Genomic DNA, 17406 nt, shown 5'->3' with positions numbered 1-17406 from the left:
TTTTTATTTAATTTTTATTTAATAAATTAATGACATTGATGTGTTTGTCTGCACTATTTAGTTATATATTGTATGTTTATAAGCGTTGCTGGTTCCATATTTAATGTTAAAGCAAAACATGTTTGGTATATATTAAAAGGTTTATTTGTTCAATGTTGGCCCGCGATTTTATTCAAGTTTTAAATTTTGGCCCATTGTGTATTTGAGTTTGACACCCCTGATCTAGAGCACCCTTTTCAGACACATTTTTATTTCTATCTCTTCTATTTTTCTATTTTTTTATTTATTTAAATGAGTACTGAAAGCATATCCGTCTAGTCCCCACACTCATTTACAAAGACATGAATTAAAGCATCACCACACTATAGATTCAAATAAATTTTATTATTCAGCATGATGTATGGAACAAGACAGTACATTATTAACAGTACAAGTGAAAAAGTGAACAAGCTTGTTATAAAAAGTATAAATATAATACAATCCTCAGAATCCTAAGGACACTTAATACATTTTCTCATACGACATAAATAAACTATAGGGTTTCTCTTACAATACATTGTCTAAACCAGTAAGACAAAAACAGTAAATGCCTCTTCTCTTTGAAAAGTTCATAGGGTTCTTTCTTTGAATTGAGAATAAAGGTCAACGTGGACTATTTACAGTCTGTCATGTCAGCACCATAAGAACCATAATGATTTTTTTTCTTCTCTGCATATGGCCTGAGTTGTGTGGTGGAGGCAGAGACAATCACACAAAGATTTATCACCATTGTTTTGAAGAGGCATTCTCCTCATTCATGGTGGTTTCCACTACCGGCGTCAGGTTAAATCTGACCAGCAAGGTCTCTATTGACTTTTTTATGTGTTTACTTTGACAGAAATAAACAACAGCCACAACATAGTTGGACGCTTCCTAATGTCTTGGCTCACTTCAATGTTTTCCTCCTCTTCCCTGACATATAAAACTCCAAATTGGCTGCTTCCAGCTCAGATTTTGAAGGCAGTGAAAACCTCACTTCCCCTGCGTTTGCCAGGGTGAACCTTTTGAAGGTTAGTGTGTCAAGAGTATTTCCTGTCCCAGTTTCTGGGACAAGTAGACAAAATAGACTTGTATCAGTTTACAATTACAAAATTGCCTCTTTCTTGGTATACAAGGCTAAAAAAAAAAAAAAAAAAAGTGTGAGTAAACATCAACATTTAAGCCTGAGACAACATCTGAGACAACATCAAAAAAATATGTCATGTGCTTTATAACACTTACAAAAACTACAAAAATAATATAGCTCCCATTCAGAAAGAGAATGAAAATCCTTTAGATTTGTGGTACTCTTAGCTTGTATCTTTTGGTTTAATCCTTTGCTGGAATAAACAGACTTCACTACTTTATATACAACTTTTATAGCTTGGAGACTCTCAACAATCCGCTGCAGCTTTCTGTTCAATGTTCATCATCTGCGGTTAACAAAGTCTTCAGTACAGCATGTGTGCGTGTGTTCAATAACCAACAAATAGGGACTGTGTCAGCAGCTGCTCTGGAGATTCATTGACAATGCCCTTATGGAGAGGCGCTTTGAGCTGCCACAAAGCTTGGAATGGCCCGATTTAACGTGTGCTGGAGAGCCACACAAATAAGGTGCCACATCTGCACACCAGCTGCACGGTGCGAAGCCTCGGAGAAGACTTAGATGAGCCCAGCTTCCCGGCACATTCGGTAAAAGTGTCCCCGCTGTGCGATGAGGTTGGCTGGAGAGTCCATCTCAGCGATGTGGCCTCTGTCCATGACGATCACTCTGTGGAGAAGAAACGGGTTTTAGATTCAGCAGCTTTTATTACACCTGATCTAACGTAGACTTCTGTTTCTCTGTTTGAACAAACATCACTGGAGTGCAGTGGTAGCAAATCATCGGATGTTAAAATCATGTCAGAGAAGAGATGAGAAGTTTTGTTTTGAAACACAATTTTGAACTGAGCCATGTTGGTTTTGAAAAAGCTGACTCTTCACAAAAAAAAGTTTAAATCATGAAAACGTGAAAATAGTCATGAGAAAAAGTCAAAATGAGAATAAGTAAGACGAAGTCACGAGAAATTATTCAAAATGAGAAAGAAAAGTCGAAATCACGAAAAAAGTCAAGATAACGAGAAAAAAGTAAAAATAACGAGAAAAAAGTCAAAATAACGAGAAAAAAGCCAAAATAATGAGAAAAAAGTTAAAGTCACAAGAAAATTGTCAAAATAATGATAGAAAAAGTTAAAGTCACAAGAAAATTGTCAAAATAATGATAGAAAAAGTTAAAGTCACAAGAAAAAGTCAAGTCGAAATCATGAAAAAAAGGACAAAATGAGGAGAAGAAGAAAGTCGAAGTCACAAGAAATGATTCAAAATGAGGAAAAAAAAGTCGAAATCACAAAAAAAAGTCAAAATAACAAGAAAGAAGTTAAAGTCACGGGTAAAAAGTCTAAACAGAAACAAAACACTTTTACATTTCTGTTTCCAGTCACACAGTTTACGTCACTTAGGGATTTAATGAGTGAAGGTGAAGCATAAAGCTGAATATGGGAGATTCTAGAAGATTTAAAGTGTTTGATACACAGGTGTCACCGTGGGTTCTTATGGGTTAAATTAATGATTAAATGATTAATAATCCAAATGATCATTTATTAGTTTGGTCAGTCCACTAAAATACCTTTAAAATATTACTTCCTGAGTGGATTGTAATGTACCTGGTGTAGTCCATGATAGTGTTGAGGCGGTGAGCGACGGTGAGGACGGTGCAGTCCTCAAACTGCGTGCGGATGGTGGACTGGATGAGCGTGTCCGTCTCCAGGTCCACAGCAGCCGTCGCCTCGTCCAAAACCAGGATCTTGGTTTTCCTCAGCAGGGCTCGAGCCAGGCACACGAGCTGGCGCTGACCCAGACTACACAGACAAAGGAGAGGGACAGAATCACATATTAGACTCTGTCCTGTGTGCACGCTGACGCCTCGTGTGGATATCCCCGTAATAATACACTGGTGACTGACTCAGCGGAACAATGGATGGCATTTGATCTTTATACCTGAGGTTTTCTCCTCCCTCCGAGCATTCATGGTTGAGCTTGTCAGGCAGGTTGGAGATAAAGTTTTTGAGGTGAGCGAGCTCCAGTGACCGCCACACCTCCTCATCGCTGTAGGTGTCAAAGGGGTCAAGATTCATCCGGAGGGATCCTGAGAACAGCACGGGGTCCTGGGAGAGAACCAGCAGATGTTTTTCATCACCACACAGGATTATTGCACTTTACAATGGCTTATTTAACATTGGATACAGATTGCATCTATTGCAAACAGTTTATGTGATGAAAGCCAGGGCTCAGTTTCTGTTATTGCTGCTGCCGCACCTGAGGAATGATAGTGATGCGTGATCTGAGGTTGTGGAGTTTTTTTTTTAAATTGCTTTTATTTTTTTACCACCATTCTGTTCTTTCGTGTTGATTTCAAGCATAAATGAACATGTACCTTCTTTATTTTTGTATGTGAACGAAAGAAAAAAAAAAACAATAAAGAGAAATAAAAAAAATTGCATTAAACCTTATTATTGTTTTGATATTTGATTGGACTCCACTTAGGGTTTTTGTTTGTTTGTTTGTTTTTTAATTTTTAAATTACTTCACAATGGCTTATTTAACACTGGATACAGATTTCTATTGCAAACAGTTTATGTGATGAAAGCCAGGGCTCAGTTTCTGTTATTGCTACTGCCGCACCTGAGGAATGATAGTAATGCGTGATCTGAGGTCGTGGAGTCCGATGTCGGCGATGTCGACTCCATCGATAAAGATCTTTCCCTTCGCCGCCTCCAAGATCCGGAAGATACCCAGGGCAAGTGAGGACTTCCCCGCTCCTGTACGACCCACAATCCCAACCTGGAAAAGAGGTTTTTAGTTAGGATTTATGAAGAGTATAATTCTGCAATTCAAGCAATTTAAGTCATCAGTCGGGATTAAGACTGGTAGAGATTGCTGTTTGCATCAAACATGATGACTCACCCTCTCTCTTTCATGAATATGCAGGGTAATGCCCTTCAGAGCCAGCTCCAGGCCTTTACGGTACTGCAGCCCGTAGTCCTGGAACTCGATGGTCCCTCTCTGGGGCCAGGCCAGGGGCAGAGAGCTGCCCTCCACGGTCCAACTCGCCTGAAAAGACAATAAGAAAGAATGAGTAGAGAACAAGGAAAGCTTTGTAGCACCGGAAAATGGATTAAAATTTGCACTAAACCTTGTTATTGTTTTGATATTTGATTTGACTCCACCTAGGTTTTTTTTGTTTGTTTGTTTGTTTTTTTAATTGCTTTTATTTTTTTACTACCATTCTGTTCTTTCGTGTTGATTGATGCTTCGTGTTGAAGCATAAATGAACATGCACCTTCTTTATTTTTGTATGTGAACCAAAGAAAAAAAAAAAACCCCAAAAAAAACAATAAAGAGAAATTAAAAAAAAATTGCATTAAACCTTATTATTGTTTTGATATTTGATTTGACTCCACTTAGGGTTTTTTTTTTTTTTTTTTTTAATTGCTTTTATTTTTTTTTACCACCATTCTGTTCTTTCGTGTTGATTTCAAGCATAAATGAACATGTACCTTCTTTATTTTTGTATGTGAATGAAAGAAAAAAAATTGCATTAAACCTTATTATTGTTTTGATATTTGATTTGACTCCACCTTGGTTTTTGTTAGTTTGTTTGTTGTTGTTTTTTTGTTTTTTAAAAAATTGTTTTTATTTTTTTACTACCATTCTGTTCCTTCATGTTGATTTCAAGCATAAATGAACATGTACCTTCTTTATTTTTGTATGTGAACGAAAGAAAAAAAAACCCAATAAAGAGAAATTAAAAAAAAAATTGCATTAAACCTTATTATTGTTTTGATATTTGATTTGACTCCACTTAGGTTTTTTTTTTGTTTGTTTTTTAATTTAAAAAAAAAATTGCTTTCAAGTTTTTACTACCATTCTGTTCTTTCGTGTTGATTTCAAGCATCAATGAACATGTACCTTCTTTATTTTTGTATGTGAACGAAAGAAAAAAAAAACAATAAAGAGAAATTAAAAAAAAATTTGCATTAAACCTTATTATTGTTTTGATATTTGATTTGACTCCACCTAGGTTTTTTTTTTGCTTGTTTGTTTGTTTTTTAATTTTAAAAAAAATTGCTTTCAAGTTTTTACTACCATTCTGTTCTTTCGTGTTGATTTCGAGCATAAATGAACATGTACCTTCTTTATTTTTGTACTGCTCGTCAAATGTTGTAAAACTAAGCAGCGCTGATCAAATATGAATTAAGATTCTGTTAATGATCTCATATTTTAGTGACCGTTTAGCTGTAAAATATTCTCAAATTTCAAATCTCCTGCCTACTTCAGCTTTAAGTGCACACTTATATTATTTCTCCAATAGGTGCTACATGCCTTCTTGTTATACGTTATACGTTTAGTGTCCTGAGCAGTTTTATGTTTATGTGGCGGGAACACTCACCTCTTTCTCAGTCTCTGCGTACTCATTGACTCTCTCCACAGACACAATGTTGTTTTCCACATCAGTCCAGGATCTCACGATCCAGCTCAGGATCCCAGTCACCTGCGAAATCAAACAGAATGAGGTTAAAATCACTTACTTTCCTGCACTGAAACTTGCTGATTTAGCAAAGCGATGCATTTATATTCCACTTTTCCCAGTTTAACCTCTAATTGCCACATGCAGCATGCAACTGGAGCGAAGTCCCACAATGTGTGCGGTGTCTTTGATGTTAATAATTCGGGTATTGGGACACCTCCAGAACTACTGTGTGTGTGTGTGTGTTCTTGTACTTCCTACATAGTGAGGACCAGAACACATTTTTAACCAACAGAGTGAGGACATTTGGCCGGTCCTCACTTCTTTAAAGGCTTTTTGGATATTTCAGACTTTGTTTTAAGGGTTAAAGGTTACATGATAATGATATTTAACTGAAACTGTATTGTGTGGTTACAAAACTAACAAAAATTATAGTGAAAATGTCCTTCGTTTTCGTCTTTGTCAACTTTTTTCATACATAATCAAGATGGATAAGACAAAGGAAATAAAGGCAAAATTTACTGTGACCTCTTTTAATCTCCCACCCAACAAATATCCCATTATAAAAAACTAATACTAACACTAAAACTAATAAAAACTGAACTAAAACTAGCAAACTCAGTCTAAAAACGAATTAAAACTAACTGAATTTGAAAACAAAAATTGACAATGAAAATTAAAACCAAAACTAATGAAAAATCCCAAACTATTATAACCTTGCCAGGGAATTTACTATTCCAATGAGGGCCCTCACAAAGATAGAAAAACAAGAATGTGTGTGTGTGTGTGTGTGTGTGTGTGTGTGTGTGTGTGTGTGTGTGTGAGTGTGAGCCTCTTACCTGGAGGGAGTGTGACACAGCCAAACCGACGATGCCTGGGCTCAGGGTGCCTTTTCCCATCACAGAGAGAATGGCAGCAGCTAAGACCACACCATTACCAATAAACTCCAGATTGACTGCCAGCCACCTGAGGATGTAACATTGATTTAGCTGTGGGCAGGCAAGCACCAAAATGTTCCTCATTACTAAAGGCAGAAGTCATTTTGTGTAACCATGCAACATAAAGCAATCGCTGCAACTCTTGGTGCCATAAATCATGAGCAAATGGATGCACAGATGAAATGAAAGCACATTATAATCACATATCATCTCACCGAGTGGCCACAAATCGGGGGAAATAGGAGGTCTGATTGAAGTCGACCCTCTCATTAGCCTGCAGAATGAACCTGGACTGCTCGCCAAAGGCCCGGATGACGCTGGCGCCCTGCACCGTCTCGTTGAAGTGGGTGTAGATGGGCGAGCGGCTCACAGCTTCCAGCCTCCGCAGCTGACAGGATGTGGCAACGTAGAAGCTCTGTAGCCCACAGTGGAAAAGTAAAACACCGACTTTAATGAGTGAAACCAAGAGGGAGCGCTGAGGGCTTTCCCATAATTCATAGTGAATGTGTGTTACATCTATGTCAGCAGGCCGAGAACAAAATACAAGTGAACGGCAAAATCAGCAGGGTTGGTTTTGGAGCCCGGAGCGTTCCAAAAACACACTGTAATGGATCCCAGCGCTCGCTGAGCCGCCTCGAACATTACGCTCTCCAAGAAACAATAACGATCAAAGCAAATTATAGTTAACGAAATAACAAAAACTAGAATTGAAAAAACATTTTCGTTAACTGAAATAAAAATAAAAACTAACTGAAACTGAATTTTGTGGTTACAAATCTAACTAAAACTAACTAAAATTAGAGTGAAAATGTCCTTCGTTTTTAAACTAAACTTAAACTTAAAAACACTAAAACTAATAAAAACTAAACTAAAACTAAGCAGTAATGTGCAGCCCACTGCTCCTTGCTGCTAACTCTTATTTCTTTGTTGTGAAATTTGGTCATTAGCGAAAGCTAGCGGCTAACTGATGCTAGCGGCTACCTGATGCTAGCGGCTAACTGATGCTAGCGGCTAACTGATGCTCGTGGCGCTGCTTGTTACAGCTACAAGAGTAGCCATTAGCGTATCAATGCTAACTCAAAATTGTGGTCACAACATTAGCTAACATTCATAGCGGCTTTAAAGTCATGCCAGAGAAACTCAGAGTTGAGCAAACTCAAAAACAAAACTTAAAATATTTAGTTTAAATGTCCAACATAAAATTTTATCGAAGTTTGTTGCCTTGAAATTTTGAGTTCACCCAACTTTTCTTTTTTTGCAGTGTGGGGATAAACGTACCTGGACGAAGGCGTAAAGGAAGGCGAGAGGCAGGATGATGGCGGCTGCAAACGGTGTCGCCATCAGCACGATGATGCAGACCTCCATGAGTTTAAAGGCGTAGCCCAACATCATCTTCAAGCCGTCGGGGACCATGCAGTCGATGGCGTCGATCTCTTTGGCGAAGCGGTTGAGTAGGTTTCCGCTGGGCGTTCGCTCGAAGAAAGACATGGGGGAGCGCAGCACGTTGTTCAGCAGGTCCATGTGCAAGTGGCGAGAGGCGATGATGCCGCAGAGGGAGATGGCGACAGTCGTCCCAAAGATGGCGATACCTAAAGAGAAAGGAAGGATGTTTGATTAACCCTCTGAAATCTTGGGCTAAATGTCCATTAAAAATCTGTTTAAAGATCGTTACCATGCCATGTTGGTATCAGTTTTTTCTGCACAACCTCATTATTAAAAACCTATTTATTCTCCTTGGCGTTCAGTCCCAGCTAGGCAAGAATCCTTGGCTTTCTTTTTACTTTTTTTTTTTACCCTTTTATTTGTCTTTTGTATCTCTAACTCTATTTTGGATTGAGTTTTTATTATACTATTTTATTCTATCTTATTTTATTGTTTTACTGTTTTTGGTGTTTTCATTGTTTTTATTTATACCTATTTGTGTATGATTTATTCTATTTTAATAACTGTACAGCACCTCACCGAGCGGTAACCTCTCCTAGCGGTAACCTCGCCTAGCGGTAACCTCGCCTAGCAGTAACCTCTCCTAGCGGTGACCTCACCTAGCGGTAACCTCTCCTAGCAGTAACCTCACCTAGCGGTAACCTCTCCTAGCGGTAACCTCGCCTAGCGGTAACCTCTCCTAGCGGTAACCTCACCTAGCGGTAACCTCTCCTAGCAGTAACCTCCCCTAGCGGTAACCTCTCCTAGCGGTAACCTCACCTAACAACAGAAACACAGAGCTAATGGAAAAATGGCGAAGCGTCAGGGAGACAAAAATGCTGAATATCTCAAAAAGAAAAAGAGAGGGTACCATGAAAGTTACATTGAGTTCGGCTTCATAGAAGCAATGGACAATGGGGGGGTCGCCAAAGTTTACAATGGTAAAAATGTGGGTCCCTCAAGAAAAAGGTTGGGAACCACTGCTTTAGAGGGAAGGTGACGGAAAGGCAGGACTTGTTTTTTTTATGTCGTGACGTCATGAAGAAGTGATGCGCCCATGATTTCACTGACTCATGAGGATTAACAAACGTTCATTTGAGCCACGAGGAATCACCAAACTGACCTTGCACGAAGCCGAGTGCACCGAACACGGTGAGTTTCAGTTCTGCGTCAGTCTGGGTGCCGTTAACGACGGGATCGTCGGCCCACATGCTCAGCCAGTAGTTGTAGGCCAACGAGGCGCCCTGCTGAAAGGCGTAGAGGAAGACGATGGGGATGATGATGGCCAAGCCGATGGTCTGGAAGTACTTCTTGTACATGGACAACCTCACCTGTTGTAGAGAAAACAGATGTTACAGTCACTTCTGAAATGTCCTCTCAGTCAGCGCCCCTTTTATTCACACACTGGTACATTTAATTGTTTTCTATCTTTTGTAGTTTTTCAAAATGTCACTTCAAAATTACAGAGCAGATCCATCCAGCGTGCTTCTTTTCTTTTAGAAATACTTCTGAGGCTTGGGTTACATGAGAATTATGACAGATTGTTTTCAACAGGGATTAATTGAGGCATCTGTCATGGGTTCATTTTTAACAATAAACATGCGCATTGTGCACAATCAATGATTTTTAAGTTGACTGATACATTTTGTAAATGTGTGTTGGGCTTTTATTCAATAAAATATTGGATGGATTTACAATTTTTTTAAAACCAAACAGACGTTACAGTCAGTCTCAAGGAATTAGATCATCATTGTATCAACAATTGTATGTTAGCTAAGAAAGCTTTTAGTTACGCCGCCCCTTTACTATGGAACAATTTGCAAAAGGAATTGAAATTGTCTGAACTGATCACAATCTGTGAATTTAAATCGATTCTAAAGGATAAAGAAATCACTTCTACTGAGGCTCCTTCAGTGTTGTTGTGATGCTGTATTCGTATTTAACTGTTTATTATAACTGTGTTTAAATGTTGTGACTTGTCTCTTTTTATGCTGCTTTTTTTGGTCAGGTCTCTCTGGGAAAAGAGATTTTTTTTTATCTCAGTGAGACTTTTACCTGGTTAAATAAAATATATATATAATGTTCATTACATCAGGCAAGGAGGCATTTTTCGGGTTCTTTTTGTTTGTTTGTCAGCAGGATTACAGAAAATCTACTTGCTCAATTTTCATGAAACTTGGTGCAAGGCTGTAGCACTGGCCGAGGATGAACCCATAACATTTTGGAGCAGATCCAAATCTCTAAACATTGCATGATGGGGCATGGCCTTGGCAGAGGTCTGTGCACTCAGAGCACCCCTTTAGATAAACATGCAACAACTGTAATAACCTTTTGATCCACTGACACTATTTAAGATGAAATGACAAGCCATTTTCAAACTTACCTTCCCAACACGGGCTTTGTCAGCCTCAGTCAGCTTGCCCAAGTCCTCTGGAACTTGTTCCTGGTCTGTTTCAGTCACGGGCTCCATATTTTGCAGGTTGGTATTTGTGGTGTCACCCCTGGAGGATACAGAGAGGCCAGAGGTCAGTTTTGTAAAAGAGATGCTTGGAATGCCAAACAAATTTATGACAGTTTTACAATTTACAAGTTTGTTGGCATACCCAATGAGCTGCTCCTGTGACAGGTCCCTGGAGAACGGCATGAAGTCGACCATGCTGAGACGAGCATTGGACCTTCTGGAACCAGCTGCAAAAAAGGACATGTTTTTTGTTTTTTAATCATGATTAGTTTATTTGTATGATAATGTTCTAATTATGGCTGGGACTTTAACGGTGCAAAAATAAGTGTGATTAAAATGCGTCCATTTTTTTAACACGTTCATTTTTGTGTAATTAATTCATCTTAATTAACGCGTTAAAAAAATTGACACATTTTAATCACACTTATTTTTGCACCGCGGAACGTTTCTCACTGGATGAGTTTCTGGCGGACCGATTATACTGGAGCACCAACTAGCGTTGATGAGTTCAGACAACAACAAACCACAGTGAACATGAAGGAAGAAGCTGATGAGACCTTTGGTTGGCCCCGTGGATGATGGGACATTTAGTTACTAAAAACCAACGGATGGAAGCGTCGATAAGAGCATGGTTGTGTTGCTAGGCAACAAGGAATTCACATATCACCATAGCAGCACATCCAGCCTCAAGTATCACCTCAATGCTAAACATATAGCAGCTAGCGGCTAGTGTGGTAGCTAGCATGGATTGTGTTTTACTTAAAAAACCAAAGTATTCTAGTTTAGAGAAGGTCTACCTACCTATAGGCTACCTGGATTTATGAAATGTACTATATTTATAAATATGCTATTGCTACACTTAATGGCAAAAATTGCACTGGTCTGTTGGACTTGAACAAAAATAAACAATATTTTTTGTTGCTTAAGCTTTTGTATTCAGTCATTATTCAATGGTATACTAAAAATCCACGTGAAAAAAATGACTTCTCACTGTTCTCAGGTCAAATATTGATATGCGATTAAAATGCGATTAATTTCGATTAATTAATTACAAAGCCTCTAATTAATTAGATACATTTTTTTAATCGAGTCCCGGCCCTAGTTCTAACGTCTCTTACCTCTCTGAATGGCGCTCTCTTTCCGCTCTGTGCTGGCGAAGGTGTGAATGAAGTCAGCGAAGGCGCCATGGCGGCTGAGGAGCTCCTGATAGGAGCCGCTCTCTGTGATCTCTCCGTCTCCCAGAACGAGGATGAGGTCAGCCTGTGGCAGGAAGCTCATCCCATGGGTCACTAGGATGCGGGTCTGTTGAGCGAGCCACACAAAGTCAGAAAAACATCATGTAAGCACAATCCAATACTAAATTGAAGCTTCCTCAGCAAAGTGGTGGCTGCCATACTATGATAACAATAGCACATGCCACATGCTTGTAAGCGGTGAAGTGTTTTGGCTTACCTTGTCTCTGAGGACTCCTTTCGGTCCAATGACTTTGTCAAAGATGTGTTGGCCCACATGTGCATCAACAGCAGACAGTGGATCGTCCATGAGGTACACATCAGCCTTTCTGTAGACGGCCCGGGCCAGGCTCACCCTCTGCTTCTGCCCGCCGGAGAGGTTCAGACCCTGCAGGGACACAAATATTCAAAAGTTTAGATAAACTCAGAGGATTAACCCATTGAAGCCTGGAAAGCGGATACGTCGTTTTGTAGTATTTGTATAAGCTCTCAAATACTTTTTGAATTTCATTTCTATCTGCTACAGAGGCTGAAAAAGTAGAAGTGTTGACACTTCTGTTGAATTTCCAGAAAAACTTCAGGTTTTAGGGGGTTATTTTAAAATCGCCCAGAGGTTTTACAGGCGTTTTAGGCGTCAATGGGTTAAGAGCAGAGCCCAACTCTTTGACACTTGGGTTTTTGTAGTGTTGATAGTTTTATGCAAGGTGTTTTATTTTTCCAATAGTATTTAGATATTGCTGGGTAACGCTTTATAATAAGGTCCTTAATAACCATTAATTAACAAGTAATAAGGCATTGTTCTCGCTTTAGATCCTGTAGTTGCAAAAAGCATAGTTAACTTATAGTTAACTTATAATAGATGAGCAATAAAGTATATTTTAATATCAATAAGCAAACAAAATAAGATTAATAAAGGCATGGCAAAGACATAATGGGTGGCTCATGGGTGTTTGTAATGCCATTTTACATTCTCAACCAATACTAGAAATCTGAAGAAACCTGAGAAAATAAAGATTTTTTTAGAAAAAATAAATAGCTACATAAAGATCTATAATAATAATAATAAAAATACTAATAATAGTAATAATAATAATACATTGCATTTATATAGCGCACTCACAGACGCTTAACAGGCAGTAAAAAAATAGACAAAATAAAAAAATAATAAAATAAAATAAATAATAAAAAAAATCAGTGCTTGTAGGCAGATATGTACTATGTTCAGTACCAGTCAATTGCTGAACATTTAAATAAAGAATAAATAGAAATAAAACAAATAGTTAACACCATTTCTGAATCAACCCAAGCATTGTTTCCTGCATTATGTTCTGTAAAAAAAACTTTTCATATTGGCGAGTATCAGAGAACATAAACGCAGATATTGATTAATACCTACATTCCTGTAATAGGACCAATAAATTGATCTCGTTCTTGATTACAGGACAAAAAAAAATTATTTTGCATTTCCATACCTTCTCTCCGATTTCTGTAGCATCTCCAGCAGGCAGGATGTCGAGGTCGGGCAGCAGTGCGCAGGCCTCCAGCACCCGGTGGTACCATGTCTTCAGCTTCTCACGGCCAAAAATGACGTTATCTTGCACTGTGGCGTTCTGGATCCAGGCCTGCTGGGGCACATATGCCACAGAACCCTGCGAAAACAGATGCCAACAGAGAGACGGTCAGTATTTATTAAATGAAAGCCACAACCAAGAATAGAACCTGCACGTGGAACATGAGCTCAGTACCTTAACGGTGACATGGCCGCTTCTTTTCTCCGTTTCACCGAGCATGGCGGACAACAGAGAAGACTTTCCACTGCCCACATGTCCGACCACAGCAACAAGGGAACCTCGTGGCACATGGATACTGATCCTGTCAACAAACACAGGGATTGTCCTGTAAGTTTCTCACTGTTTTCTTATTGGAGATTATGCAATATGTAATGTTTTTTAACCCTCTGGAGTCTCCAAAAGCTCCAAATCATGACTTCTTCATGACATCCAGATTAGAAAACAAAGCAGCGTGGAGCCCTACTGTAAATTTACCTCTAAAGTTCTGGCTGTAAACTCCATGAGGCCAGTTTCAGTTTGATGATGATATACCAAGAAAAATTGGAGACAAGCTCAAATATATTTAGTATAAAATGATAGAACTGGATGTAACCCTCTTATATGTTAGATTTGACACCTTTGTTCACATTTGCAACATTTAAAATTATTAATTGAGCATGATAGTGTTTTGAAAGTAAAAAAAAGATTCAAAATCACATTTTATGTTGGACTAAAGGACTAAAAAAAGACACAAAATGACCAAAAAAGACACAAAATGACCAATAAAAAGTCACAAAATGACAAAAAAAGACACAAAATGACCAATAAAAAGTCACAAAATGACAAAAAAAAAGACACAAAATGACAAAAAAAGACACAAATGACCAAAAAAGACACAAAATGACTAAAAAAAGACACAAAATAACCAAAAATGACACAAAATAACTAAAAAAAGACACAAAATAACTAAAAAAGACACAATAACGGACACAAAATGACCAAAAAAGACACAAATGACTAAAAAAGACACAAATGACCAAAAAAGACACAAAATGACTAACAAAGACACGAAAAGACAATAAGAAGGAGTCAAAAATGGACAAAATAGCCCAAGACTCCATAGAGCTAATATCTTATACCTTTTAAGACATGGAGGTCCCTCTGCAGACCAGCTAAAAGTGCCGTTTTCTATCACCACGTCTTCCCCATCTAAGCAAGAAAGAAAAGTTGAGTAAAATGAACAAAACCTGCAAAAACACAGAAGACAGGACATGCTCTTTTATCCTGAGCCACAAACACAAACTTTCAAAACAAAATTCCCCCTTGAAGTTACGCGTCAGAGTGCAGCCTGGGCGTAATTACAAGTGAATTTGCTTAATCATACAAATTACAGAGCTGTTGCTTTTTCACAAGCTGTCTTAGGAAGTGTTGACAGATTACAGACAGAAGACTGCAGTATTTTCTTTTTTATTTCTCTATGAATCATATGTCTGAATTCATGCTGTGATTTACGTTCAACCACTAAATGGGAACATCCTATAATTACCCTGTCTACCAGTCAGCCAGGGACCCAGGAAGTGACAGTGCATATGATCCATACAAGGTTGTGGTACTCCACAGATATAAACAACAAAATCATGTGGGCAGCTTATATTGATTATGACAGCCTATGATTTTAGGCAGTATAGAGGACAAATTGTGGAAATTGTTGAAATGAAACAGTTGAGAATAGTAGTTTATTCATTTTAATGTTATACATGGGTGCGGTTCTTACCAGTACTCAATGGAGCCTTTGAGACATTGTCCCCTTTCAGTTCCTCAGAGCACAGGTACTTTCCCAGACGTCTCAGTGAAACCATAGCCTAAAACAGAGTCAGTGGTTAGTTAACTGACCTATATCCATTATATAGGACCATAAAAATATACATCATCATGCACCACAGATGGAAAACATCTCAGAGCAATCACAAGCATTCAATTAAAATGTCATCTACCTGCATCGTCGTGCTTATGGCGAATGGGAGCTGGCTGAGTGGGGTCTTCAGGATGTTGATCAGCGCCATTGAGACAAAAACTTTCTGTGCATCCAGAACGTTGCGCTCATCGAGCGTCACGTAGACGCCGAACATGGCGAAGGCAATCTTGGGGAATAATGAAAAAAGACGCTAAATGTTAACCTTTCCAGGCAAAACTTTGATGGTCTTTAGAGACACAATTTAAAGGATAAGGCGGGGGTTATTCTAAATTTCTCTAATTGTGAAAATATCCCATGAAAAGACCAAAACCAACAACAATGCATTAGTCTGTCTCTCAGTCGTCTCTGACTTCCCCGCCCTGTCTGTGGCACTCAGCCCCGAGCACTTTTATTTCTGCTGCAGATATGAATCTTTAAAAACAGGTCACAATTATGTAATTTCATCTTCATTTTTGTTGTGCCAGCAGCATGGCTCGGGCTGTTTTCATACACAGTTTGAAGCTATCCCACAAAATTTCCCAATGACTCACCAAACATAGCTATTGGAAAGCATGACCAGTACTAATTTTCCCTATTTGAACCAATCTCATCCCTCATGTCTAATCTCAACCAACCCAACTCACCAGGAAAGAAGAGGAGTTGAAGGATGCGATCGAGATGGAATACAGGACTTGAGACTTTTTCAGGGCTTTGAGCTCCTTTTCTCTGTGGCCCAAAACCTGCTCAAGGAAGGCCTTCTCCCAGGCATAAAACTTCAAGATCTTTATTCCATTCAGGATCTCATTCATCAGTCTGATGCGGCCGTCCATGAACTTCATCTGGATCTCCTGTTGACCAGACAAAGAGGTTTTACTATCAGAAAAATAAACCATCCAAAGCGGTAGCACAGTGGAAAGACAATTACCAGACCAAAGTAAATACAAGCATTTGTGAACATGGGTTTGTCTGCTCTCATTACAGCTGTAGTAGTTTTCCTGAACATCAGGAAACTTGTTTAATCCAGTAAGAATTTATTGCTTGTTACATTTTAGTGATTTTTATGACAAGGAAACAACAAAGGGCCAGGAATGCGGTCACTGCATTCAAGACTAAGTTCGATTAAATTGGCACCCAAATTTACAGAACCGTCTGTTGTTTTTCCAAAGAAATGAAAAATTATGTCTTCCTACTGCCCACCCTTTCCTTTCATTGTTTTTCAAACACGTTATATGGGGCAGACATCAAAAGGACAAGAGAGAATGTACCATCCAGGCCAAACACCCACGCGGCTCTTCAGCCACTATCTAAACCAGCTGTGGCATCCCTGACCCAACATGCCAGATGTCAGGGCAAGTGGAGCGAAATTGTGAAGGATTGCTGTAACTGTTTTTACCTGCAGCTTGCTTCTTTTCTTCGCTATGAATCCGTTGAGTGGAAAAATGAGAATGACAGTGGCGATTCCTGCCAAAGCCGACGGTCCAAGATGCTAAAAAAACAAAGAATGAAATGGTGTCAAGGGCCTTACAGTAAACGCAGTCGCACGAATGAGCGGCATTGTGAAAACATGTCGACATACCTGCCAGAGGAAGAAGAGACAGAGAGCAATTTCAATCGGAGCCAGCCAGACAGCGTTGAAGTACACCACAAAGTCCATGAGCTTCTGAGTGTCTGCTGAAACCAGATTCACAATCTCGCCAACAGTGCAAGTCCTCCTGGCCGAGCTGTTTATCACTAAAGACTGGATTGACAACAGAGACAAAGACATTTTAGCCCTCGATTGTCCCAATATAAATTAACACTGTCGTTAAGATTTCAGCAGATCATTTATCTTAGGTAAATACTGTTTATCGTGTGGTGTTATTCCTGTCTGGAAGGAGAGTCAGCTATTGTTTTTTCGCCGGGAGAAAATCTAGATATAGATTTACCCACCTTTCTGTAAACCAAGCCCATGACAGCTGTCTTCACCCTCATTCCCACTGTGAAGCAGGTGTACATGTACTGGTGGTTGAAGAGGGACTGGAGACACGACAGCAGGAACATCAAGGTGCCGTAGAAGTAGCCTTTCCACAGCGGAGCATCTTCGTCTCTTATGAAGTCCAGAAGAAGACTGTGGAGGAAGAGGTGAATAGGTAAAGTTTGACTCCAGAAGAAACTCTGCTATGGTACTGTTTCTCCCTCCGCCCCGCCACTGGGACTGCTCGTGCTATGTTGACCAGTGAAAGAGCAGTGCTAGCTAACCACAGAGCTCTGCACCCGGCTCCCGAT

General features: G+C 39.2%; 1 protein-coding gene across 1 annotated transcript in view; it reads right to left on the bottom strand.

Annotated features, from left to right (window-relative positions):
• Positions 1 to 365: 365 nt before the first annotated feature.
• The window catches only part of abcc6a (ATP-binding cassette, sub-family C (CFTR/MRP), member 6a), a 37051-nt gene continuing 20010 nt past the window's right edge, over positions 366 to 17406 (bottom strand). Inside the window, exons 9-31 of the mRNA XM_059354543.1 lie at positions 17071 to 17248; positions 16718 to 16879; positions 16535 to 16627; positions 15786 to 15989; positions 15182 to 15328; positions 14962 to 15049; positions 14327 to 14396; positions 13383 to 13509; positions 13110 to 13286; positions 11858 to 12025; positions 11524 to 11707; positions 10548 to 10632; positions 10328 to 10445; positions 9068 to 9275; positions 7801 to 8111; positions 6738 to 6937; positions 6424 to 6550; positions 5507 to 5608; positions 4021 to 4167; positions 3739 to 3897; positions 3055 to 3221; positions 2721 to 2915; positions 366 to 1789 (exon numbers count right to left, since the gene is read on the bottom strand). Coding sequence (XP_059210526.1) covers positions 1681 to 1789; positions 2721 to 2915; positions 3055 to 3221; positions 3739 to 3897; positions 4021 to 4167; positions 5507 to 5608; positions 6424 to 6550; positions 6738 to 6937; positions 7801 to 8111; positions 9068 to 9275; positions 10328 to 10445; positions 10548 to 10632; positions 11524 to 11707; positions 11858 to 12025; positions 13110 to 13286; positions 13383 to 13509; positions 14327 to 14396; positions 14962 to 15049; positions 15182 to 15328; positions 15786 to 15989; positions 16535 to 16627; positions 16718 to 16879; positions 17071 to 17248 — 3526 coding nt within the window. The 3' untranslated portion in view covers positions 366 to 1680. The remainder of the gene's footprint in view (positions 1790 to 2720; positions 2916 to 3054; positions 3222 to 3738; positions 3898 to 4020; positions 4168 to 5506; positions 5609 to 6423; positions 6551 to 6737; positions 6938 to 7800; positions 8112 to 9067; positions 9276 to 10327; positions 10446 to 10547; positions 10633 to 11523; positions 11708 to 11857; positions 12026 to 13109; positions 13287 to 13382; positions 13510 to 14326; positions 14397 to 14961; positions 15050 to 15181; positions 15329 to 15785; positions 15990 to 16534; positions 16628 to 16717; positions 16880 to 17070; positions 17249 to 17406) is intronic.

This window comes from Centropristis striata, chromosome 1, assembly GCF_030273125.1.
Source record: "Centropristis striata isolate RG_2023a ecotype Rhode Island chromosome 1, C.striata_1.0, whole genome shotgun sequence".
Classification (NCBI taxonomy): Eukaryota; Metazoa; Chordata; class Actinopteri; order Perciformes; family Serranidae; genus Centropristis; species Centropristis striata.
The sequence above is the reverse complement of the archived record's forward strand: the minus strand, read 5'-3'. Positions and strand labels throughout refer to the sequence as shown.